General features: G+C 35.0%; 2 protein-coding genes across 2 annotated transcripts; both read right to left on the bottom strand.

Annotated features, from left to right (window-relative positions):
* Positions 1–7,204, bottom strand: LOC130807221 (uncharacterized). Its single transcript, XM_057672355.1, has 6 exons — positions 6,762–7,204; positions 6,531–6,614; positions 6,263–6,347; positions 3,152–3,240; positions 510–621; positions 1–342 (listed from the first exon to the last, which is right to left on the bottom strand). The coding sequence occupies exons 1-6, from the start codon at positions 6,795–6,797 to the stop codon at positions 131–133; spliced, it is 618 nt and encodes a 205-aa protein (XP_057528338.1). The 5' UTR covers positions 6,798–7,204; the 3' UTR covers positions 1–130.
* Positions 7,205–8,153: 949 nt separating this feature from the next.
* Positions 8,154–16,637, bottom strand: LOC130807220 (kinesin-like protein KIN-7F). Its single transcript, XM_057672354.1, has 15 exons — positions 16,408–16,637; positions 15,255–15,310; positions 14,919–15,151; positions 14,353–14,442; positions 14,170–14,270; positions 13,973–14,086; positions 13,767–13,848; positions 13,616–13,683; positions 13,406–13,471; positions 13,187–13,311; positions 11,876–12,209; positions 10,876–10,977; positions 9,585–10,802; positions 9,028–9,347; positions 8,154–8,814 (listed from the first exon to the last, which is right to left on the bottom strand). Exons 3-15 carry the CDS (start codon positions 15,130–15,132, stop codon positions 8,469–8,471), a joined length of 3,180 nt encoding a protein of 1,059 aa, XP_057528337.1. The 5' UTR covers positions 15,133–15,151; positions 15,255–15,310; positions 16,408–16,637; the 3' UTR covers positions 8,154–8,468.
* Positions 16,638–25,350: the final 8,713 nt, after the last annotated feature.

The raw sequence follows: 25,350 nt of genomic DNA, 5'->3' as shown, positions 1-25,350 counted from the left end.
TAACACAAATCTTTGTAAGAATGGATATAAACAAGCCATGAGTTCATCAATAATCACCCTGTTGACTGCTATAAAGAAAACATACACTGGTTTGAAAAAATACAGTGTAGGGAATGTAAAGCTCAAATTATTAGTTTTCAACTCCAGCTTTTTCTGAAGGAGGATTTATGTGTTTGACAACTGAACACGGGTTCGAAGTGGATGTTGCTGAGAAAGGCGTAACAGATGACCGAAGTGACTCAAGCCCGTCAGAATTAATTCTCTTACACAACGAATCACAATTACTAATAACCTCAGTTAACCGCCCTTTAAGCTCCCCGAGCTCCACTTGTAATGCATGAACTGCAGATATAGAAACATAAGATGCAATTAATGTTAGGTTAAAACTTAAAATGAACACAGAAACATGAGATAATTTCCATTGTAGCAAAATATAATCATCAGTAGGCATAAAATAATAATTATGTAATAAATAAAAATGGCAAGGCATGCTGTAATATCAGTGTCACCTTCGGATAAATGTTGTGAAGCAGTCTTCATTGCAGATACAGAGCCATTGAACCGTTGCTTAAGTTTAACTGCCAATGCATCTACAACTTCTATCTTGTTTTCAATTTCTTCCTGCAAAAGTATTGATTCAATCAGTGTCCCAAAAAGTATAGCACATCAGATAGTTCAGGTTAAGAAGTATGAAAACACTCATAATAACAAAGAATCAAGGTATACAATGTTATTGAGATAGAATTCTAAGATAATGTTCCATTCTAACGAAATCTAGATAAAATTCTAAATTAACACTTCTTTACTAAGCTCCAAATAGGTTGAGGCTATCCATCTGGACCAAAAACCAAGTAGTACTTATAATTGATCATTATGATTTGGCTTGGGGATAACTTGGTTTCCCTCTAAGTTTTCAACAAACTCGTTTGTCTAGAACTGAAAGAGGATTCACGGTTTGTGAAATTTCAAAGAACTAATAATCTTGTTGATGAGCCCTAAAAAATGAAAAATTAAAAGGATCACAGTAGTACAAGAGTCGAGACTCTTGCAAAACAAAGAAAGCACAGAAAACTAATGCAAGAGGAAATGTTAGAAGGAAAATAAACAGTTAGGCGGTAGATTCACCATATAATTAAGAACAAGGATTAAGCATAGTCATAGACACACCAACTAAGCAACATGAACCCAAGTCTAAAAAATTCCCCTCCATACAAATTCCTCCACGAGATAGGTTAGCAACTACATTTCCCACCATATTGGTTCCATGGTTCACCTCTATCCTAGAACGAGCAGTTCTGTTCAGAGCTTATACAGATATTTCAACGCACCAGCTTGAGTCAAACAAAACACGAAACAGAATTTCGACCAAACAAAAGTAGATTACCACAAGCACTGCAGATTGGACTCCCAGAAGGAAATCAGATTTAAGAAATTAAATTTGAAGGCTAATAGTGGGCTACTACAGGAGCTTTGAAAACATGGAAAATGATTTGAGAATTGATGAAGTTTAAATATCTTGTGTGTTATGAATGGTGACTTGAGTGCACAATTCAAGTGTGCATTTATGAGTGACTTTTGGAATGGAATCCTATGGCAATATTAAGTGGGTGATTAAGTAGGACTTAATGTGCGTGTCAAAGTGTGTGTATTAAATCATGAGTTATGGGTATATTGATGAAGACACATAAACATGGATATTAAGAGGTATGATGGATGTTTTTAATGATGGTGAAGGTAAACAGTCAGCACTTGTTCAAGATGCTCGAACAAGGCACACATTAGCTAACAATTGCCTTGAACGAGCTGTATGGTCAGTAGCTTCCAGAAGGTTCAGGTGAGCCATGCTCGAACGAGCGTACTGTGGCTCGAACGAGCACATTACAGCAGCAAGTCAGAAGGCAGCAGCATGGTGCTGCTCGAACGAGCAGTTGGTCAGTGGCCAGCTTTGGATACTTCTACTCGTCTGTTCAAGTCTTGGATGCTGTTTTGTTACGTTTCCTTTTTCAGCTGTGTGTTAATGCTCTTTTAATTCTTTGACTCATAAATTGTATTGCATTTAGTTTTTAGTCCCTATAAATAGAGAGCTTGTCTACTCACCAAAAATATCCACAAAATACACCCCAAGCCAAACACTAGCCTATATCTCTTCTCTATTGTAATTCTCCATATTTGAGAGTTCTTTGAACTCCTTTGATAATATAAGAGATACTACACACCGGAGGACGTAGCCTAAGTTGGTGAACCTCGTTAAATCTTTGTGTCATTTTTATTGCATTATTTTCTCTTACAAACATCGATGTAATTGATAGCGTAATTTGTTTGTCACAAGACTTCATACATTCGATCTTGGTGATATTAGAGATTGAAACACGTTAGTTTGATCTCTAATATAACATCGTTTTCATTGTGGTATCATGATTAAAATCTAAAAACAGAAACATCTGCAGAGCATATAAGAAGAGTAACCAGCCTGTGAATTAAAGTATGCAGCTTTAGTTCAAATAAAGATCAACATTTATGCTTTTCCAAAACCTCTAGTTACACTCTCTTTAAGAGATGGTAAATTAGGTTGCCTGAGTGCAACTTTGTCCACATAGAAACAAACAGAATATCTGAAATAGACCCTTGATTCAAAATATACGAACCATGTTATTTAACAATAAAAGCAAACACAGTTTGGTAAAATGCTGTGAATTGTGATCAGATACATTACAGTTATAATTAAAAAGATTTCAGAATATTCCCCTTTATTGAAGTGGACTCTATAAGACAAAAATATAAAAAATAAATGCTGGAGGAATGCTAGATTCTGTTTTGTTGCTCTGACCTCTAGCACAGTAGCAATGTTAGGAAATTCTTGCAAATTAAGGCTTTCGCCTCGTTTATCAAAAGGTAAGATTAACAAGGATAGTCCCTTCGTCAAGCAAATAAACTAAGAAGCTGTCCTAGAGAAACAAAAATGTTTGACCCGCATCACCACATGTGTCTCAAACAAGATGCTTAATATGATGATAAATGATAATATACAGGATTCTCTCTTTTGTAAATGACCTACATATGAATGTTTCATTCAAACATGATACTTTAAACATCTTGCCCGGAAATGGAAGAATTACACACATAAAGGTTAGTATTTAGATAGAACGCAAACCTGTGTATAAGCAATCTTCTGAGCCTTCTCCTCCTGCCAATCACGATACATGGCGAAAAGCTCCAAAATTACCTTTGGGTTTAAAGTACCTAACACAAGCAGAATTCACACAATTTCAGAAAGCATAAAAAAAGATGTAAGCACAAAATTTCCAATGCTGGCCATATTTAATTGAACCAGAACAGAGATGTGCTCCCCCTCTTCTGCTGTGAAAAAATGAAGGCATAAAAAAGAGAATGATATATACAAAGAATTTCACAAGAAAAACTTTCAAATAGCCTGACTTCTCTCAGAAGGCTCATGATCCTAATGCCAATCTTTTGACAATGTATTAACAGCTAAGTGTGATTGAAATCACCTTGCCCCATGCCTTGTGCTTTCACATATTAGAGGCATCACTTAATTGTTCAAATGCTCCACATGAAACCTGGATTCTACATTCACATCTTTCACTCCAGGTCAACACAGACACAAAGAATTTTGCTAGGTAGCATACTTTGAAGTTTGAACAGATTCCATACTATTAAGCGGCATTTATTTTCCCTCATAATCTACAATGTACAACAAATAACATGGTCTACGCATGCTAACTGCATCAGATATTCAAGAACAACTAGCATATTCACAAATATGCAGCACGAGAAAGACCAGAACATGACCCTAAATAGTATTTGTGACTATCATAGATCCTCCATTTGGTAAGTGAAAAAGTAGCGGACCTTCACTTTCAGCTATTCCTCTCAGAAATGTTAAATGACTTGCCGCTTTTGTTCTATATGAGTCTGATGTCAGTGGATCTGGACACTCTAGTTGAAGATACTATGGTCTGGATGAATGAAAGCTTATATTAGCTTAGGTATGAAGTTGTGTGAAACACTTGATAAACATTTTTTTTTTTGTTCCAACCAAAAAATGTGGTAGTTGAAGGCTAATCCTAAAGCATAGTCTGTTACATCGCACCATCACGGTAATAAAGAGGAATATCCCCACAGAAAATGCAGTCAAGGTTTTCAGCTTTTTGATAAGGTGCAGCCTTTGCAAGCGTAGGATGGTATTAAAAGAGACTACCTCTTACCTTTTTTTTTTTGCCCTATCATACTCTATCCAAGCATTTTCACATTTCCAAATTCATGGTTTAGGTTTGATCATTGATAAGCCAAAATTCAAAGATGTTCTGGTAGCATCATGAAAACGGAACAAAAAAATGACAAAAAGTGGGTTAGTAAAATGTGAAAAGTGGAAGTTGTTTTCCTTAGAAATTAAAACAACGTAAATTATCATGTTAAATCCTTTAACTTCTTTTCTGATGCTTTTCTATATATTAGCGGTTCGCCTAATGCTTCCCTCTGAACGGTTACTTCATCAGAATTTCATATTGCCTCTAATTAAACTTTTATCATTAAACCAAATACTTCATATAGGTTGGAAAAATGGAATCTTTGAATTTCACTACCTTAACCAAGCATGCGGAAAAGAAACAGAGAACACATAAGTGGCGTTTTCCTGTATACGATATTTGGGTCATGATCTTATAGCGTTTTCGAATGAACTAGCTTTTAGGACTAGGGGCCTAATGGTTCTCTAGTACAATGTGGAGGTGATTATGGGTTATTCATGCTTGTTGGGTTGTTTTGTGATTCTTGGAAGTTGATTAGAAGAGTGCAAGGTATATCTAGGAGTGCTTAACCTCATTCCTACTTCCTTCCAAGATTCAATGCTTAGCATGAAGAATTTTTCGTGTTTTGTTATGTCTTTGAAGTAGTAGCCTAGAAGCCAATCCTCATTTATATAAAATTGGGTAGTGTTTGTGGTTAGTTTGTGACTATTTGTGTGCCTTTGTCCATGGCTTGCGAAAAGAAGCCTAGAAACTAAATCCTATTTAAGTAGGATTGCATGTTATGTGCATGTTGGTCCTTTTTGTCAAATTTTGACCTTGGGTCTTGTTTGATTTACAAAGACCTAAAATTCATCTATCAATACTCTCTTCATTCACTACTTCTCTAGACATCATTTGAAAGCATAGTGTAAAAATGCGATAATGGTTGCGATCGCGGTAACGGGAGTGATGCAATTATCATATCGCCTAAATATCGGTCGAAACCATAAGATATCCCTTGATGCAAATCGGTTCGTTTGTTTCAAAAACCTTTACAACGCGGCCGATGCAATGTGATGCGGCCTTTTTTCCTACTCTATGTTTGAAAGGCACAACTGCATTGCTTTCAACGCCTTAGAGTCAATGTCTTTCCATCTTGTAATAGTCATTCCTCTGGACCTTGTAGCAATTCCATTAATGGTCTTTTGCACACCAATTAAAATCAAAATGTCCTTTATTTGTCATAACCTAAAATTATGATTTCTATAAAACTTCTCAAAGTCAGGCTTCATATAAGCATCTTTTTTAGCCCAGATCAACCAAGAATAATCAATATCACCACCTAGAACCACTTACTCTGATACGAACTATTGTGAGCTGAGAATTAAAGGATGTATAATCAATCTTGAATTACCTAAGATCAATAGTTAGTGCCCTTGATTGGATCAAAACTCAAAAAATACAAAATTGGGGATTTGAAATAAGAACATGCAAATCAATGCAATCAAACAACAAAAAAGTTAATGAGGTTATCTTCAAAAAAAAAGAAAGTTAATGAGGTTTATTCAACCAATATGGGCTATGTCCTCCCTAAACCTAGATTGTGTTATTAATTGATGAAAAAAAAACAAAGGAGTTCTCCAAGAATTCAATGAGGAATTAAAATGGAGATTTTTTCCAAGAGTTAAAGTTTTCCTTAAGTGTTAAGGCCAGACTCCAGAGGTTACTACAATGCATTAGGATAGGTTCTAATTAGCCTAAAACGGTAAGCACGAAAACCTAACAGACTAGTGCATTTGGCTTTAACCACTTCCCCCAAAACTTCAATACTGCTTCCTTTCTCCAAATGTTCCTTTTGGCTTAACCAAGCCTCTCCTCATACATATCCTATCATACTAAGCAAGCCTTTGCCCACACATGAATTGCAACTGAGTCAAGGCACATGTAACAAATAGATTTACTAACTGCAAATAACTGAAAAAATGCATATCTATCAAAGTAGAAAACATGAGTACCATGTTTAGAGGAAGATGAGGGCTTTCTCACTAAAAGATCCGTCAAAGTGCTCTCTGCTGGCAAAGCTGTTAGAATTGGTGTAGCCTGCAACATCATTTAAAAATTATAGTTTTTTCTTCATTCCACTAACTAAATTTCAAAGATTCATCGATTACAGTAAACATAAAATTCATGCAAAATCTAATAAGTGACATTTTAAATTGCAGAAAACTTTAATTTCATATAATATCAAACGAATAACTTGATAAAAAGGTACATAAATCTTACAATTTTAAGCGATTTTAATCTCTCCAAAATTGGGTCAACCTCTTCAATTCGTTCAGATATTGTAGTTATCTGATCCTCCGGTTTCTGAACTCGTCCACAAAAGAAGAAAAAAACCTCATTTCAATCAATTCAAAAAAGAACGCATTGTAAGGATCACACTAGTTAAACAATTGGTTCACAATCAATAAGGGAAACTAAAAATTAAGCAGAGGAATGAGAAGGAAGAGTTACGACGGAGGATGAAAGCGTTGATTCTGATGCTCCCATTTGTGATGGAAGATTTTACATGATCGAATGAAATACAGGAGTGAGTTAATTGTAGCCAGAGAAGAGCATTATACTTCCTTCGTTTCGTGTTTATGTTTGAGAAAACAAGTCGATAAAGAATTCGACTACGAACTTGTCTGATGAACTGTTGGCACTAGCCACTGATCACTAACCACTAACCACTAACCAGGGGCCTGCTTAATAATTTGATCCGACATCCGATTTTTAAAAAATGGAAAAATTTATTGGGTTTTGAAATGATAATTTTAGGACGGCGGGCAAGCTCGAACCCGTGTGCCTTGATACTCAACAGATCATCGACTTTGCAGTTAGTCGCATATCTTGCGTTTTATCTGTTCTTTGCTTTGGAAATGGTAGAATCTTTGGCTTTTGACCTGACGTGAGGTAGTGGGCAATTAGGCTAGTGTTTTGAGGGATTTCTATAAAAAGTGAATCCATACAACTCATAATATTATAATATTTTCCCAAACTCTTTTTCTTAGTGAAAAAGTTGCAATCTTTCTCTATGATATTTATCTTAAACTTGCAATCTTTGTCTGATATTTATCTTTTTCTATTTCGAATCAATATTGACCATTGAGTAAAGGCATTGTGCCAATTGTATCTCGAAGCAAGCTTCAAGGTTTTTCCTTAGACACCAAAGTTGGAGAAGTATCGCTCAAGGAAAGGTTCCATCTAGCCTTGTATGCAACTCTTTTATTTACGTTAATATCTATTGTTCTCTGTATTCATTATTTCAAGTTTGTTGTGATACAAGATATGTGCACCTTAATCTCATTGGAATCAATATTGTTGGCGTTAAAAATTCTAACTCTCCACGACAATTTCGTCTATGCTTTTTTACTTTTTACAAGTTATATATATTTTTACTTGTTATCAACTTCCTTCTTTCCACACTTTCTTACTTTCTACGATGATATAACGGTAGTATACAACATATCACTTAAACTTTTGATTGGATTAACATGACAATAAACGTCGATGTAACAATAGGCCATTCGTTTAAATCTCATTTACCATTCACGAGTTTAAATCTCATCTTCCCTTTATCATTTCAAGTGAAATATCTAATGACATATGTTGTCTGATTGTACCATACTTCTAGTTCAAAGAATTCTTATGTGAGGAGCAAGACAAATTATATATAGCATATTAAAGGGCAGCAATCATTAACTTAAGCTTCATTTGTTGATAAAATTGACAGTTAATAAGCATTATAGAGGTTTTGCCGTTACAAGATGTTTCCACACTTAAAAGAGTTGTATGTATCATCTGCCCAGTTATAATTCTAGTTTTCAATTAACCTAATCAAAAAGGAAGTGAGAAGAGGGAAAATGCTAATGGAAAAGAAGGCACTTCCACTATGCTTGTTTATTATGAAAGAATCAACAAGAATTATACATTGGATACATGATTATGGAAAGGGAGGACCATTCGCTATAAAACTTGTTGCATTATCTTAACATACCAAATAATAAGGCATTCATACTTGGGGCGCTCGTAAAGGCTGAAGACAAAGGCGCTCTAGCATTAGCAAATGCAACAATAGTCAATACTAACGCTCACGATTACAGATTACCTAACAAAAGAATGAGCATGTCTGAATTGAGGTACTTACCACAAACCTACAATTAGCTACAACACATTAGCTCAATGAATAACTTCTGGAATATGTTTCTTACATGAAATGGTTAGGAATCTGCTTCCCCCAAATGATTTTCTCCGCCTCTGGGTAGTCGTCAAACTAAGACCAAATACCTCCTTCGGAACTTGGGGTTCACTGAACCGAACTAGTCGAGCAACAATCTTAGCACTTTCCATGATGTGGTCCATGTCTATGGCATTGAACCAAAGAAGATGAGCGAGTTGTGAGCGCCTCTTTTTACTATCTACACTGATGCCCCATCTCACATATATTTCCCTCCTCTCTTGTTTAGAGAGCCTTCGTTTCATTAGCTTACTCAACATTTTCCTTTCAGAGAGAAGAGCCCATTTACTGTTTCAAGAACAACAATGATAATCCATCAATCACACCGAAAAGTAAAATGTAGTTTCTTTTTACTTTCTTCAATGTTTATCGTATTCTGTATAGGATGTTTTGTAATAGGAGGATATTAGTCTATGGTGGAACAAAATTTATTCAAGTTTAGCATGAGAGCCAAAGAGAATGAAATCTAGAACTAAAAGCACCAAATCTCAAGCTTCATACCTTGAAATAGGTGTGAGTTGGCAACCATCTAAGATAGCTGCTTTTCCCAAAGAAAATGAATCTTTGATGTAGCTGAGTCTTCTGCGTTCTACCTCCATGTAAATTGTGTCTGCATGGCCATCTTTGATGAAGAGAAGGAAAAAACAGGTTCTATGTATCAATGAAATGTTGCAGGCATCCCAAAGCTCAATAATCCCATCCTGTAATTTCTTAACATCTGAAAGAGGCGGAGGACTATCAACCAAATCATCTTGCGAATTTAAGCTAACATCTTTCACGTTCTTGATAAAGTTATGTTGCTTCTGATATTTTTCCTCAACCTGAAACGAATAAGGTACAAGTATTTGGCACTGGTGTGAATATAGGACGTTAACTAGAAGACAAAATTGAATTGCTATCCCAGAAGACGCAGCTACAACTATGAAAGTCTGCCAGGAAAAATGATTGAACTCGTGAGGGGTAGGGATAACATTCTCAAATGAAAGTTAAGGCCAGCTGAAATGAAGAAAAGCTCAGAACTCAGTTACAGGTCTACATGAAAACTCAAAAATAATCACCTGAAATTTTCGAAGTTGAAGTTGATCCATCGATTTGGACTTGGTAAAATCCTTTCTGGCCGAGAGAGATGTATAGTTCTCAATATAATCCAAGTGGTTAGAAAGCCCAACTTCTGCAACCTGAACTGCATCAAGTCGTGCATATCCAGTTTGAATCTGAGGAACACAATTGCCAGCATCAACTCCAAGAGTAATAAACTTCTCGGTTCCAACACTATACTCAGCCTCTCCCCTCTCAATTTTGATTTCACACTTCACCTCTTCTGGAGATGAAACAGATGTCCTCAGGTTGCTTGATTGAGGACTACTTTCCATACCATTGGAGTTCTGAATTTGAGGCTCATCATCTATTAGCTGTCTACTAGATGGTTCTTCAGAATCCTGAAGAGAAGAGTTGACATTTTCCAAGTCACGATATTGTGTTTGTTCATCATCTGCGTATGTATCATTCTCCATATTCTTTGATAGTAATGCTTTTCGCTTCTCTTTGGGTAGTAATACATTATTTTGTAGATTTTGAAATTCTATGCAGTGAACCTCCTTGCAGTGATCATCAAAGTTTTCATGATTCTGTAATCTAGCTGCCTCTGGAGTTCCGTGTAGGAAGAAATCATCATGGTTGGTGATTGTCCCAGCAAGTCCCTCAGAGATGTGGCGCTGCTCAACTTCACAAGAGTCGAGGGCTTCCTCACCAAATTCATCAGAAACATGAAATGGATCAAATACAACGTAGGGTGATTGGGATCCATACCCATTAGAAACATTCTGGAGACATAATTCAAAGGTATCCGAGCTTTCCTCCCCAGTTTCCTTTGACAAGTGACGAATATCATTTTCAAAAGAGTTAATAGTTTGTACGCCTGTTTCTGCTTGACCAGTTTCTGAAAGGTCGGTTTTTCGTTCTCCAAATATTTCAGGAACTTGATAATGGGTCATTTCCACAACTGGAGTCTGCATATGCATGAGCGGGGAGACATCATTTTGTGTCTCTATGAACCTGTTCTCGGATTGGCTACTGGTAGGAAGATTTTCATCAATGTCAGAAGATGAGTAGTTTTCACCATAGCTGAGTCTACTATGTCTATCTGGAGAATGAGTATATTCAAATGATGGAGAACGAGCATCAAAGGAGTGGTGATCCACTGTAGAGGGTGCATCTAAGCAGGAACTTTCAGAATCTTGACGAACATGTAATCGAGAGTAAGAAGAATTTTCCTCCTGCATGTAATCAAAGAAATATTAAGGAAAATTATAAAAATATGATTTTTTATACCATATGAATGTTACTTACCCATATAACAAGTCTTCGTTCACCAGCTCGCTGCTGCAAGTTATGAATTTGGGATAGAGCATGATCCAGTTGTACAGTCAACTCATTTACCCGTCTTTCCAACTGTACAGTGAAAAGAACTATAGATTCAGTCATTAAAGATTAGACAACATTTACAACTCCTTGAGCATTAAAAATTATACAGTTGGAGATGACCTCAATGAGGTAGGCAAATATAATGAACATGATTAGAGTTTATATGCCTCATATAGCAAAGAAATTTCAACTCAAATCTTCTATTCATGTCAACTTATATATTGTTCAAAGTGAGCAGATGACCTCTCATTTCAAAGGACAAATCACAAAGCCAAATAGTAACAATGTTCAACCAATTTTAGATGGAAATATCAATTCAAACAGTAACGATATTGGAAACCAAGATGCTAGTTTATCTTAAGATATACTAGCTATCATCTTCCTGTAATTTGCAATTCAAAGCACTGTCGAGTTAAGGACTTATTTGTTCAACTAATTTTGCTCATTTCCCAACAACTGTCAGATCAAAGTTTTAAAAGTAAAAGTTCACAGTTCATCATCATCAAAAATGTCAATTTTCATACACAATAAAATCTTAAGATTTCAAAATAGGTCTGATCAAATCCACTTCAGGGAAAGGATATCTAGTACAAGTCCAGTGATTAGAATTCAGTAAATAAGATTCAGTTCTAAATCCATACAATTTCTTCTTCAATGCAACCAGAAACAAGCACAGAGAAAATCTGCTTACTAAAAATGAAGTTTATTGATTTCATCTCTTGCTAAACCATAGCAAATTTTCACGAAAAAATTGCCTGTTGAAAAAATTACTAAGATAACACGAGAAAGGTTTCAAAGGCTTAAAGAGCCTAAACTTAACTAGATTGATTAGGAAACGATATGGTGTATGTATAAAACGTGCAGAAATGTAAGAATTCACAGATAAAACAATAATCTTATTCTTAAGCCACTAATAAAAGATCACCTCATCTATTTTAAAATCCTTTTCTCTCAACAGGTTAGTATCAAGAGACCCACTGGTGGGGCTTGAGCTACTCAACTCACTCTCAAGTCTTGCCAATTCTCTTTGCAAGTGCTTCACCAAGGCTTTGTCGGATATGACAACATTTACACGAGCATTAGTAGTAACTTCTTTAGCACAACTTGCGAAAAGGAGGGTGTTTCTGGATTGTTCTACATAAATGCGTGCAGGACTCATGGTACATATGACAGCAGTTCTAGAATTGCCTCCCAGGGAGGATTGTAATATCCGCGTGAGCTTTGAATCTCGGTAAGGAATATGCCCAGTTTGACCCTTACTGCAAGTAATACATATATATATATATATATATATATATATATATATATATATATATATATATATATAATAGGAAGGTTTATAATCACAGATCAATTAAAGCATACATTGTTTATATAAAACATAATCCACAGAGAAAATGGCCGTGTGAGATATCATGCACCATATTAGCAATAGAGAATGAACTATTTAAGTTACTGACGTTATTATTTACAGGCCAAAAACAAGCATAGTGGTTCAACTTAAAAGTTGGATAAAATGCTGCACCAATGGAGAGCAAAATATGGAAACATGCTCCATTAGGAATCAAGTTGCAGTCCTTTTAGACAGTCAATACCCTCACAAGACACAATAATTTCTGAAGGAAGTTGTCAGTCAACAAACAGTTAAAGGTTTACGAATGCCACTTTATGTCTTTCTAAATGAGTCATCTGATCAGCGAGTAATTCTAGATTTGAGTATTCTGGGTCTAACGCCTTCAATTCTTTTAACTTTAGTCAAAAATGCATATTTTGTCACACATTCTCATACAAAATTCCCTCGAAAGCAACACAAAGGAGAACCAAATCAAGAAATACCCCAATGGGCTATGCGATAGGATATAAACTGACATCGAATTAGTACTTGCAAGAAAACAAACTCTAGAAATAATCTTGAAAGTTGACACACATTCAACTGACCCAATGCCACTAGATGGATTCTTTCTTGGCAGGGTTCTGGAAGTGGCGATAAGCAACCTTACTCTTTTATAAGAGTAACAAAGAGGTCTTATTGATCGACCTTGATTACAAACATCATCAAGAACTTCACAGAAATAAGACGCGCAAATGATTAAGTAAACCATTTTGATATAGTCCATCATACTAAGAAACCAACACTATCAGCAAAAATAAGAAGCGCACAGGATTAAGTAATTTTACTATAGTCCATTATACTACGAAACCAAAAACCTATAAATATGTGGAAATAAGAAGTCACCTCAATTTACGAATCACTGTTCCCAATGTTAACAAACTTCGATTTATATGTGATCCTTCCTTCAACCTGGATCCAGCAGATAATGCTTGTGAAGCCCGCTCACTTCCAGCAAGATCCACAAAATTCTGTCAGTACAGAAAAGGAACAATGTTTATCGCTGCAAAAAAGCTATCCTAACCTTATGATTTATAGGCTCAGGTAACATATAATGACACTTACCAAAGTAGCAGTAAGGGTGCTACAATTACTTTTGCCTAAAAGTTCACGAGTTGAACTCTCAATTGTCTGCAAAACCCAAAATGATTGGTCAATTGCAATTACTTAACATATGTTTCCTATTCAATCACTCTCACCCTTTGTGAGTATTTTAGAAGTCAATGAAGATTTGTGTATCATAATCATTTAGCACATAATTCATGAGAAACATACCAATCTGATAATTTGGTGGGAACGTGAGCTAGCTTCATTGAGAAAAGTCTCCCCTATCTGCCTTTGTTCTGCAAATGTAAATGTGTCCATGTAATCTCCAATATTCAATTAGAAAACTACCTTTTTTAGGACATCAAATGTGTTAATTTACCTTCACATACAGCAAGAAGTTTCTTAAAGTGGTCCCAGTCCCGCAGAGTCTCCTCGGTAAGTTTCTCAACTACTGTACCTCTCTGTCAAGAAGGATGTCAAATAATAGCTCACACTTGCATGAGAGAGAATCTCATACTCTCATCTATTGTAACATTTTTATAGTGATGGACGAACATAAACTAGTCTCATAAGAAAAGAAATCACCTCTGGGTCATCCAAAAGGCGAAGGGGACTATGATCTGCTGTCAATAGATCTCTCACAGATTCATTGTAGATCTCTATAGCAGAGAACTTTAACTGGAAATCTCTTTCTTTGTGCTACGAGCATACAAAGCATCTATAAGTGGATAGAGTTGAGCATAAAATCCGGTAAAATAAATAATAAATAACTTTTTTCTCACCTTCTGTGTATAGGCAAAAATGTCCTCCATAGTATACTCAGTTATACCAGACATAGTAAATGTTTTACCACTGCTTGTTTGCCCATATGCAAAAACACTCGCTACAAGAGAAGGTTTTCCAAACATGATCATCAAAGCTTTAAACAGAAAAAAGTCGACAATGCACAAAGATAGTGTGCTCACAGTTGATGCCGGAGACAGCCGAAAGAACAACTGCTCTGGCTCCTTCTTCATACACCTGCCTTGTAGAGCAATCACATCTAAACACCCTGTCTGAATCAATAACAATACCCAGGTGGGAACAACAAGAACAATGAAGATCAGTAGAGTGTCCGTTGACCCAGTTTAGGTTTCAAATCTCATTGCCAACAAAGTCCAATTAACATGAATGTAAAATAAATTACACCTTCACACAGCTCATCTAGCGAAAACAGTATTCCAGAACCTAAAAGCTAACACACAAACATGCTCTGGAGTCTAACCTTTACATACTCATTACAAAGCAGAATTTTTCTTTTTCTTTTTCTTTTTTTAATTTAACCTTTCTTCTGTTGTATATTTCCAAAGGGACAGCACCGAGTGCTTACACAACAAAACGTTATAAATGTCACTAAAGAGTGTTACATTCTCAGACAAAAATCCACACAATTATGATTTTCAGATGCATACAAGACACAACACATGAATATGCAACATAATAAAAACAAACCATAATCTAGATTAATTAACAACTGCAATTAATTTCTTACCAAATGTAAAGGAATTTGGATACAATGATCTTTCAGGAGACAAGTGATTTTTGTATGTGATAGTAGTATCATTGATGCATTCCCAGTCTATTGGCTCCTTCCTTGAAGCTTCCTTCCCATTTAAAGGCCGCAAACGAACAGACACCAAAATCCTCTCCTGCTCGCGGCAGCCCAACCCTTGCATTGCCTCTTCTCCATCACCACTTTCACCCATCTTCTAACCTCCCTTAGCTCTTCAACCAAATTAAGAAAACCCCAAAAAACAAACTATAATCTCAAATACATTAACATGCTTCTATATGCATGAACATTGAACACTTTTAGTCAAAGTAAGACCTCAATTATCACCCCTCAAAAGACATAAGTACTTCCTCCTTTGTTCCCACGCAAACCTATAAAAATAACATGATTGTGGAATTAGTTGCTGACTATATGAACAACACATGGGCCAGCTTCCTTTTTACACACCCCATTATGTGCTTTGACAATAAAAAACAAAAGCTAATCATAACTTTTAACACATAATTTAACAGTGATTTCTAATCCTCTTAATATTATTAAACTACTTCATATCCCAAAATTGTGCAAAAATAAAATTTGCGAATTTTAGTGTTAAATTTTAATTATAATTTTTCATCGATTTAAAAGAAAAAACAATTATATTGAATCTTGTTAGATTTGTATCAATATATATTTTCTAAATATAAATTTTTTAAAATTTTTAAAAACTCATAGTTAAAATTATTTAATTTTAAAATTTATATTGAAATCAAGGCAAAAGAGTAAATGTAAAAAACTTTTGAAAACAGAATTACTATAATAATAAAAATAAAAAACGGCGTGTCCTTATCAATTACTACTCCCTTTATAATATTACCATATGATAGTATATGATTACGAGGTTAGATTATAATATAGACTCGAGATCATAAAGCTACAAGATACCTAGTCCCTACAATTACCATTCAAATATATATTCGATTAAAATATGTCATAAGAATTTCAAACAGATGGCATGTTAGATTAGTGGAGTAAAGACAAACGAATAAACCAAAATGCAAAAATGGAAATTATGCAGTCATGCCTTGGGAACTGGGTTGACAATTGAAACCGTCATTATTTATCCCATTATAAGAACAAAAACAAAATATAGCCTACAAAACCCTCCCTAATTTTTTCTGTCCTCCTCCAACATTGATTCGTCTTCAGTAATTAAGCAAAATGTACGACACAATCAGTAATAACTAAAATCAATAATTAAGCAAAATATAGAACAAATACTCAATAATTAAGCAAAGTATAGAACGAATAATTAATAATTAAGCAAAATATAGAACAAGTAATAAAAGTTGATAGTTGATTAAAATGTAAAAATTGATCCAATCCAACATCGTAAAGATTGAAGTATGATGCACCGACAGAAATGAATGAATGTAGTAGCTTTAACAAAATGAGAAATAGATCTGGAAGTATGGAGAAATAGAGAAACCTGGAAAATTTAGGGGATTTGATGAGAGTGGGGAATGAAGTGATGTGTGGAGTGAAGACACTCGGGAGTCGGGACTGCTTAGTCAAAGTGACAATGGATGACATTATTAAGGCTTTCAACTTGCTCTTGCTTAGTGAAAGTGACAAAATATTTAGCGATGTTTTTTCGCCATTTTGTGTAAAATGTCTTTAATGACAAAATAAGCATAAAAAGCCTTTGTTGTTAAAGGCTTTTCTAATTGTAGTGAGAAAGTATTGATTAGCAAATCTAACTTAAATTTGTAGTTGTTAAAGGATCTGTAGACTCAATTAGGAACGAGAACAGCAACAAGAGGGGGGTGAATTGTTGTTGTTACTAGTTTAAGCGTTTTTGCCCTGTTTTTGCGGAATTGAATAAAATAAATAAAGCTTAAACTTAGAGCGAAATAATTAAAAGAGACAAACGATTTTTACGTGGAAACCTTCTAGGCCTAAATAGAAGGAAAAACCACGACCCCTCGGGATTTCTAAATTCTCCACTATGTTTAAGGCAACTCGTTACAATTACATTAAACATCTTACTTCACTCGAAGCGCACCAACTAGGCCAACTCTTCTCTCTTAAATTGCTTCACTCAAAGCAACAAACTTAGCTTCACTAAAAGCTAATTCTCACCACTAGCTTCACTAGAAGCTTTCTCCTTAGCTTTACTCAAAGCTAATCTCTTCTCTAGCTTCATTAAAAGCTATCTAATTTCCCCCTTAGACTCACCCGAGTCTAATTACAAATTCTCTCAAAAACCCTTACAAAGGATAAAAATTCTCTAAAAATAAAATCAATAAGTTGCACAAGAAAATATTATAAATTAATTGGCATTTTTAAAACAAAATTTTCTTGTAAAAATTCTCCCAAAATTACGTATGATTTAATGGCTCATACTAAGGCAAGTTTTTATGAATAACCGAGTCTCTTATTTATAGAGCTAAAATCCCTAAGAATAAGGAATATTCCAATCCATTATTCCATTATCAAAAAGATCATGGGAGTAATGTGGATTTTAATAACCAAGTCTTCCTACGGTTAATCTTAAAAATAGGCATTTAAAGTTGACCAATTCAAGCCCACGGTTATTTAGCAATAACCGCTGTTCCCTAATAATAGGTTCTGTTCCTTTTAAGCAGCAGTTTCACAAACAGCAGTTCCTGTTCCAGTAATAACTGCTGGAACGTGTTTGCTATAAATAGAAACGGTTATGCTTATTACGAATGGTTACTTGCTAACTTGTAGGTATAAAGACGGTTAAGAATAATAGCTAAGACCCATTCAACAACAACTAATTCTATTTTTAGTAAATCCAATATTTACTAAAAATAGATCCTAAAATAAAGGATCTTTATTTAGAAACTCATACGTAAAGTAATTTTTAGAAAACTTTTTGCCAATTAATTATAATAATTAATAAATGCAACAAATTAACTTTATTTAATACATTAACTAAAAATAATAATAATAAATAAATAACCAGAATTTCCAGTTAACGTAGGCTGACTCCAGTTCAGGAACAGTGCGCTGTTTCCAGAATCCAGTTTTGCTAGAACATCCAACTTAGGAATAGTAGACCTGCTGTCTCCATTTTACATCCCAAGCGATATACTTCTTCTAACATCCATTGAATCCTTTTGACACGTGCATTCCCATGAACTAAGCCATAGGTACTATCAACGATCACAATTAATCGGATATCGACCTGCACACAATCTCTAAACACATATTTGCTTAAGTGTAGTCATCATCAAAACTCAAGAGGTCCAACAAATTCCCCCTTTTTGATGATGACAAACTTTTAAACAAACTTAAAATAAAATTAGAGTAAAATCAATATTATAGAGCATGTCAGAGATTAAAACAACTTTACATAACTTAGTAAATTAACTCATTACAATTTAATTTACCAAGCAATCATAGCAACACAGTTTACTCCATATAGTATAAAAACACAATATAAAATATATGTTTTTAAATAGTTTCCAAAAATAGTTAACATAAATCACTAAGTATTTCGAATGTAATAACTTTGAAATCAGAACAATTAATCATATAATCAGAGCATATATCTTATACTCCTATCAACAGAACATTCAAAACTATTATTAGAACAATTCATCATCAGAGTCATCAGAGCAACAGTTCATCAAATAACTTCTATTATCAGAGCAATATAAATCAATCTTGATCATAAGTACCAGAGCATTAAGCATTAACAAAAGGTGTTAACTATATACTGACAATAGATTAACTATACTTTGACAATCACAGCAAAATCAGCAAGCAATAAACAAGCAATAAACAATCATCAGCAGCACACAGCCAAACAGCCTTAGATCATGAATCATAACCTTAATCCTAAAGTCCAACAGAATAGATATTATCAGAGCTAAGCATACTCAAGCATTATTTAAGTTTGTGTCAAATATTCCCCCTTTTGACATCATTCAAAAAGAATTGGAGCAATCAAACCACAGCACTAAGCATATAGTCATAGTCAAAGAGAGAATAAGGATGCACAAAGTAAAAAGCAGTAACAATGAATGCAAACAAGATCAGCTATGATTAATCGTCACAGATAGTTAGTAGCATAAAGGAAATTGTTCAACATATTATCATTGTTAAAGGATGTACCCCAGCTGGTACAATTGAAAAGCAAGAAAAGATTGTTTGATGATAGTGATGGTTGCAACAAATAAGAAAAGATATCAGGAAGAACTAGGATGCAGGAGCTTCATCATCTATGTATTCTGTTTCCACCTCCACTGTGTCAAGCTTGGCCCCCAAACGTGCTTCCATTTGGTCCATTTGAGCAGAGAGTGAGGCTATGGAGACACGAATTTCATCTTTAAAAACAAGGAAGCTTGTCTGTAATTCTGTGAGTTTTAGGAGAATGGAGTATAGAGGGGCTGTAGGAACTACAGTGTCACCTAAACCTAGATTTGGTGATGTGTGTACTGGTGGTGGTGATGATGGTATAGGTGACTGTGGTGGTGAAGATGGTTGAATTGGTGATTGTGTGGCAGGTTTAGGTGAGGAAGGATGACTTGGTTCATCTGTTGTGTATGAGGCTGAGTCATCATCAATAATAACAACAGGTTTCTTTCCTTTGGAAGCTAGCCTACGACTCTTCCTAAGGTTTGAACCGGGTAAAGAACTCTCCTCATCTTTTTCTTCTTCTTCCTCCACAGCATCCTCCACAGGTTCCTTCTCAATTTCCCCCTTACATGAATTTTCCTACTGTTCCTCTTCAGAATGCCCCTCTGCCTTCTCAGTGGCAGAGAGAACAGGCTCCTGTTCCTCCTTATTTACTTCCTCCTCCTCAACTTTTTCTTCATTTTCTTCTTCATTGGTGCCCTCAGATTGTTCAAAAATATTCTCAAGAGTCCCATTTTCATTTAATCTTAGATGCAAGTTGTTCAAACACTTAACACCTACTTTGATGTTTGGACCCATGGGATAATTTGGACCATCAAGAGGAACATCCAACTTCATAAATATCCAAGTTAACAATCCACCATATCCTAACACATTATGCTTAAAAATACAATCATTCAAGTGAGAGATCATCAAAGAGGGAAAATTAATCTTGATGTTATTAGCCACACAATATATTAACGTAGCATCCCTTAAACTAACCTCACTTCTTTTAGATGTGCAAGGCAAAATAAATCGTCTTGCTATATTGTATAACAACTTGTGCATAGGTGACAGCACATTGTGACTAAGCTTTCCTCTTTTCTCTTTTATCCCTAGAAACTTCCAAACTACCTTCTCATTTATCCCAGAAAAATTGATTTCTGATCCAACAACACTAGTACAAACGCCATGGTCAAAAGAAAAATTTGAAATAAACTCGCGCATCAAGTTGGGGTACATTGGGTTGCAACAGTGTTCTACCATTAAAGATTCCCAACATTGATTTTGCAAAATGGCGTGAAATTGAGGAAAGAAATTAGATTCATACCATTGTTTGTCTAGCCCGAAACCAACAATCATTTCTTTGGATATCTCCTCAGCACTTACTTGAACACCAACTTTTGCCCTTTTTGAAGATGATTTCTTTACTGTAGCATCACCCTTCCTCTTTGAGCTTTCATGCACTTCAGAAACATCCGGGGTTTCCTGTTGCTTTTTTGATGAGGACTCAGTTCCGGTAATGAGAGGTGTTGGATGGATGATTTGTAGAGGTTTGGGTTGCTTAATCTTTGGTGTTTGGTTCTTGGTTTTCATGGTGGTTTGAAGAATTGATGGAGCGAGATTTTGCAGGAAATGTGAGAGGATGAAGATGATTTTGGAATTCAAAGTTGATTGCGTTTGAGGATGAAGGGTTTTGGGCTTGACGTGTGAGAGTGTATATAATGAATGTGAGGGGACGTGTGTTTAGGTGATTCATGTTCCTTATTTAATTTGTGCGTATGGACACCAAGTGTGAAATGGAAACAGACGGATTTAGTGAAGAATTATGATGATTTAACTCCCGCTATTTTAATGGAAATTGCTGGGTAAATATATATATTAAATATTATGAAATTTTTTATGAAAATGAAAAATAAATGGAAATTTTATGCTACTACAATCTGATCAAATCAAACAAGCAATCATATGAGCAATCACAGTATATACTTTTAAATGGTGCGTACATGATCCTTTCGATAATCGATTTTTCAATCAAGATTTTGTGGTTGATTGACCTTTTCAATTTTCATTCTGTCTTTAAGGATCACATATGTCACTCACTTCAATGCAGCTTGATCATGCCAAGTTCCAATCTCATTTTCTCATGTTGTTCCCTTGGAAGTGGTTTAGTCATGATATTAGCTATTTGCTCGTTGGTGTTTACATGCTTGACAATAATATTTTTATTTTCAAAATTATCCTTAAGAAAATGATGCCTAATGTGGATGTGTTTTACTCGTGAATGATGCACTGGATCTTTAGATATGCATATGGCACTGGTATTATCACAATAAATGGGAACACATTCAAACTTAATACCAAAATCTCTTAGCTGCTGTTTTATCCAAAGCATTTGGGAACAGCAAGCTGCTGCTGCTACGTATTCAGCTTCGGCTGTGGATAATGCAACAGTGTTTTGTTTCTTGAATTCCATGAAACTAAACATGAGCCAAGAAATTGTACCATACCTGATGTACTTTTTCTATTAACTAGATCACCTGCATAATCTGCATCACTAAAACCTTTCAAATCATAAACATCACTTTTAGGATAAAATAAGGACAAGTCATCTGTTCCCTCCAAGTATCTCAGAATTCTTTTTACTGCTGTAAAATGTGATTCTTTGGGGTTAGATTGAAATCTAGCACATAAACCAACACTAAAAGCAATATCGGGTCTACTAGCAGTTAGATATAATAAAGAGCCAATCATGCCTCTATACATAGTTTGATCAATATTTGTTCCATTTGGGTCTTCATCTAATCTAACATTTGTAGCCATAGGTGTATTGTTGGTTATAGCATTATTTAAGCCATATTTCTTGAGAAGTTCTTTTATATATTTTTGTTGGTGAATGAAGATACCATTAGCAGTTTGTTTAATTTGTAACCCAAGGAAAAAGTTTAGTTCTCCCATCATACTCATTTCAAATTCATTACTCATTAGGTTAGCAAATTCTTTACACAAAAGTTCATTGGTCGCACACTCGCACCGAAAATAATATCATCAACATAAATTTGAACAACTAAAATATCATAACCTTTATTCTTAAAGAATAAGGTTTTGTCAATTTTTCCTCTTACAAAGTTATTTGAATCAAAAACTTTGATAGTCTTTCATACCATTGCCTAGAAGCTTGCTTCAAGCCATATAAAGCTTTGTCAAGCTTTGAAGACATGATCAGAACAAGAGGTATTCTCAAAACCTGGGGGTTGTTCAACAAAAACTTCTTCATCAAGAAAACCATTTAAGAAAGCACATTTCACATCCATTTGATATAATTTAAAGTTCATAAATGCAGCAAAAGAAATTAAAATTCTAATAGCCTCTAACCTTGCTACCGGAGCAAATGTTTCAGTATAATCAATACCTTCTTGTTGATTGTACCCTTTGACCACGAGTCTTGCTTTGTTTCTTACAATTATTCCATGCTCATCTAGCTTATTCCGAAATACCCATTTCAAACCAATTACCTTTTTGCCTTTTGGTTTGGGTTCTAAGTGCCACACTTTATTTCTTTCAAATTCATTTAATTCATCTTGCATGGCTACTATCCATTCGGAATCCTTTAGAGCTTCTTCGTGATTTTTGGGTTCAAGTGATGATAGGAACGCAAAGTGTGCACAAAAGTTTCTCAGTTGAGATCTGGTTTGTGTTCCCTTATTCATATCACTTAAAATCAGATCAAGAGGATGATAACTTTGGTATTTCCACGGTTTAGGCACAAATTCTCTAGAGGGAACAGTAGCATGTTCTGATTCAGCATCTTGATTTGCATTTTGTTCAGCTATTGGATCATCTTGGTCATCTGTGGGAACAGCTGGATTGGGAACAGTCTGCTGGTCCTGTTGAGCTGGCAGTTTCTGGACTTGGTCAGTTTCTCCTGCATCTTCTTGTATCGACTGTTCATCTGCTGTTCCTTGATCTTGCACCTTCATATCTTCATCATTTTCTAAATTTGCAAGACCTATTTTGATATTTTTTATTTCCTGTTCACTTGTTGAAAAGTTAGTTTCATCAAAAATTATGTGAATAGATTCCTCTACGCACATTGTTCTCTTATTGTAAACTCTGTAAGCTTTGCTATGTGATGAATAACCGAGAAATACTGCTTCATCACTTCTTTCATCAAACTTACCTATATTTCGTTTACCATTCACATGAACAAAACATTTGCATCCAAACACACGAAAATAGGAAATATTTGGTTTAACACCTTTGAGTAATTCATAGGGTGTCTTAGAAGTGATTGGTCTTATTAACACACGATTCAAAATATAACATGCAGTATTGACGGCCTCGGCCCAAAAATTTCTAGGTAGACCACTAGCAATCAACATAGTCCTAGCCATTTCTTCTAGGGTTCTATTCTTCCTTTCTACCACTCCATTTTGTTGTGGTGTTCTAGGAGCGGAAAAATTGTGATTTATACCATGTTCATTGCAATAATTCATAAACTTTGAATTTTCGAATTCTCTTCCATGATCTGACCTTATGTGAATAATTTGATTAATGGTAGATTTTTGTATTTTGTTAGCGAAAGAAACAAACTCATTAAAGGCTTCATCTTTACTAACTAAAAATAAAATCCAAGTAAATCTATTATAATTATCAACAATAACGAACACATATCTTTTGCCACTTCGGTTTTGTGTTCTCATATCTCCACATAGATCCATATGTAATAATTCAAGTGGTTTAGAGGTGGTCACAACATTCTTTGGTTTAAAAGATGACCTAACTTGTTTTCCTTTGGCACAAGGATCACAAATTTCATCCTTAAGGAATTTTATAGCTGGTAGTCCTCTAACTAGGTCTTTTGATCTTAATGTATTAATCAATGTATAACTAGCATGACCTAGACGCTTATGCCAAAGAAGTGGGTCGTCTTCTATAACGCTTAGACACGTTAGACTGGTTTTGGGAACAGTGTCCAGGTCCACAATATAAGTGTTCCCTTTTCTGATTCCCTCAAGAACGGTGTCTCCTGTGTCATTCCTAGAAATAATGCACCCTTTTTGAAGTAAAGTTCATAGAGTTACCTTTAACGCAAAATTGAGAAATGCTTAGTAAGTTATGTTTCAAATCCTCGACTAAAAATACATTATCGATAGCATGAGAACATGACCTTCCAACTTTTCTTTTGGCTATTATCTCACCCTTCATATTGTCACCGAAGGTTACTGTTCCCCCATCATAGGCTTCAAGTGAGAGAATTTTAGATTTGTCACCCATCATGTGCTTGGAACACCCACTGTCGAGATACCATGAGCTGTTCCCCCTCACTTGGACCTGAAAAAAAATTAATGGTTAGTTACAGGAACCCAGGCTGTCTTGGGTTCCTTGTCGATTTTACAAGAATCTTTTTTCTTAATCAGAATGTTATCGACATAATTTCTGTTGGAGACAGTGTACTGTTCCCTTTTGGTGCACTGGTCCTTCAGATGGCCAGTTCCTCCATCGAAGGAACAGATTTTGTCTCTAGGGAGATCAACGTAAGCCTTTTTCTTCTTGTTATTCTTAAAGTAATTTAGGCCTTTTGAATTTTTATTTTTGGCATCTTGGATCCATTTGGGAGATTTTGATTTTCCCTTTTTCTCTTGAATTTAATTCAAGCTTATCATTATTGTTACGGTTGGATTCTAGATTCAACTTTAAATTTTGAAAATCATTGCACATATCTTTAGTAGATGCATCATTCAATTCTTTATTCAAACCTAATAATTTCTATTGCGACAACTCAATATTAAGAATAACATTTTCCTTTTTAATTCTCTCCATATTTTCCTTTAGAATTATGTTTTGGTCCAACAAACCGAAAAATCTGTTTTGGACATCGGATCTAAAGGTGTTTATATAGGAGATATGGTCTTTGCTTACCTTGAGTTCTTTTTCTAATTGGAGACACTTAACATTGCAATTTTCAAGTTTAATTTGTGTCTCCTTTAGCAACTCTATTAATTTATTTTTACTCAATTTGGATGGATGGACAAAAAATGAGTTAGAAGAACATACCTGCTTTATGGCAAAGGCATTAATTTCTACCTTTTGAAAATCTTCTTTTTTCAAATAAGGTTTGCGTTTGGGAGCAATTTCATGATTGGAGTTAGTAATGGTTACCTCAAAATCTCCAATTTCGATGTCTCTCCAAACTTGATAATTTTCCGCTAATCTCCATCCTATTCTTCCATTATGTATAGAATTTTTCCATCGAACATGGGCGGTCTTTGAGTAGAATAAC

The sequence above is a fragment of the Amaranthus tricolor genome, chromosome 3, assembly GCF_026212465.1.
Source record: "Amaranthus tricolor cultivar Red isolate AtriRed21 chromosome 3, ASM2621246v1, whole genome shotgun sequence".
Classification (NCBI taxonomy): Eukaryota; Viridiplantae; Streptophyta; class Magnoliopsida; order Caryophyllales; family Amaranthaceae; genus Amaranthus; species Amaranthus tricolor.
This window is presented reverse-complemented; position numbering and strand designations above follow the sequence as displayed.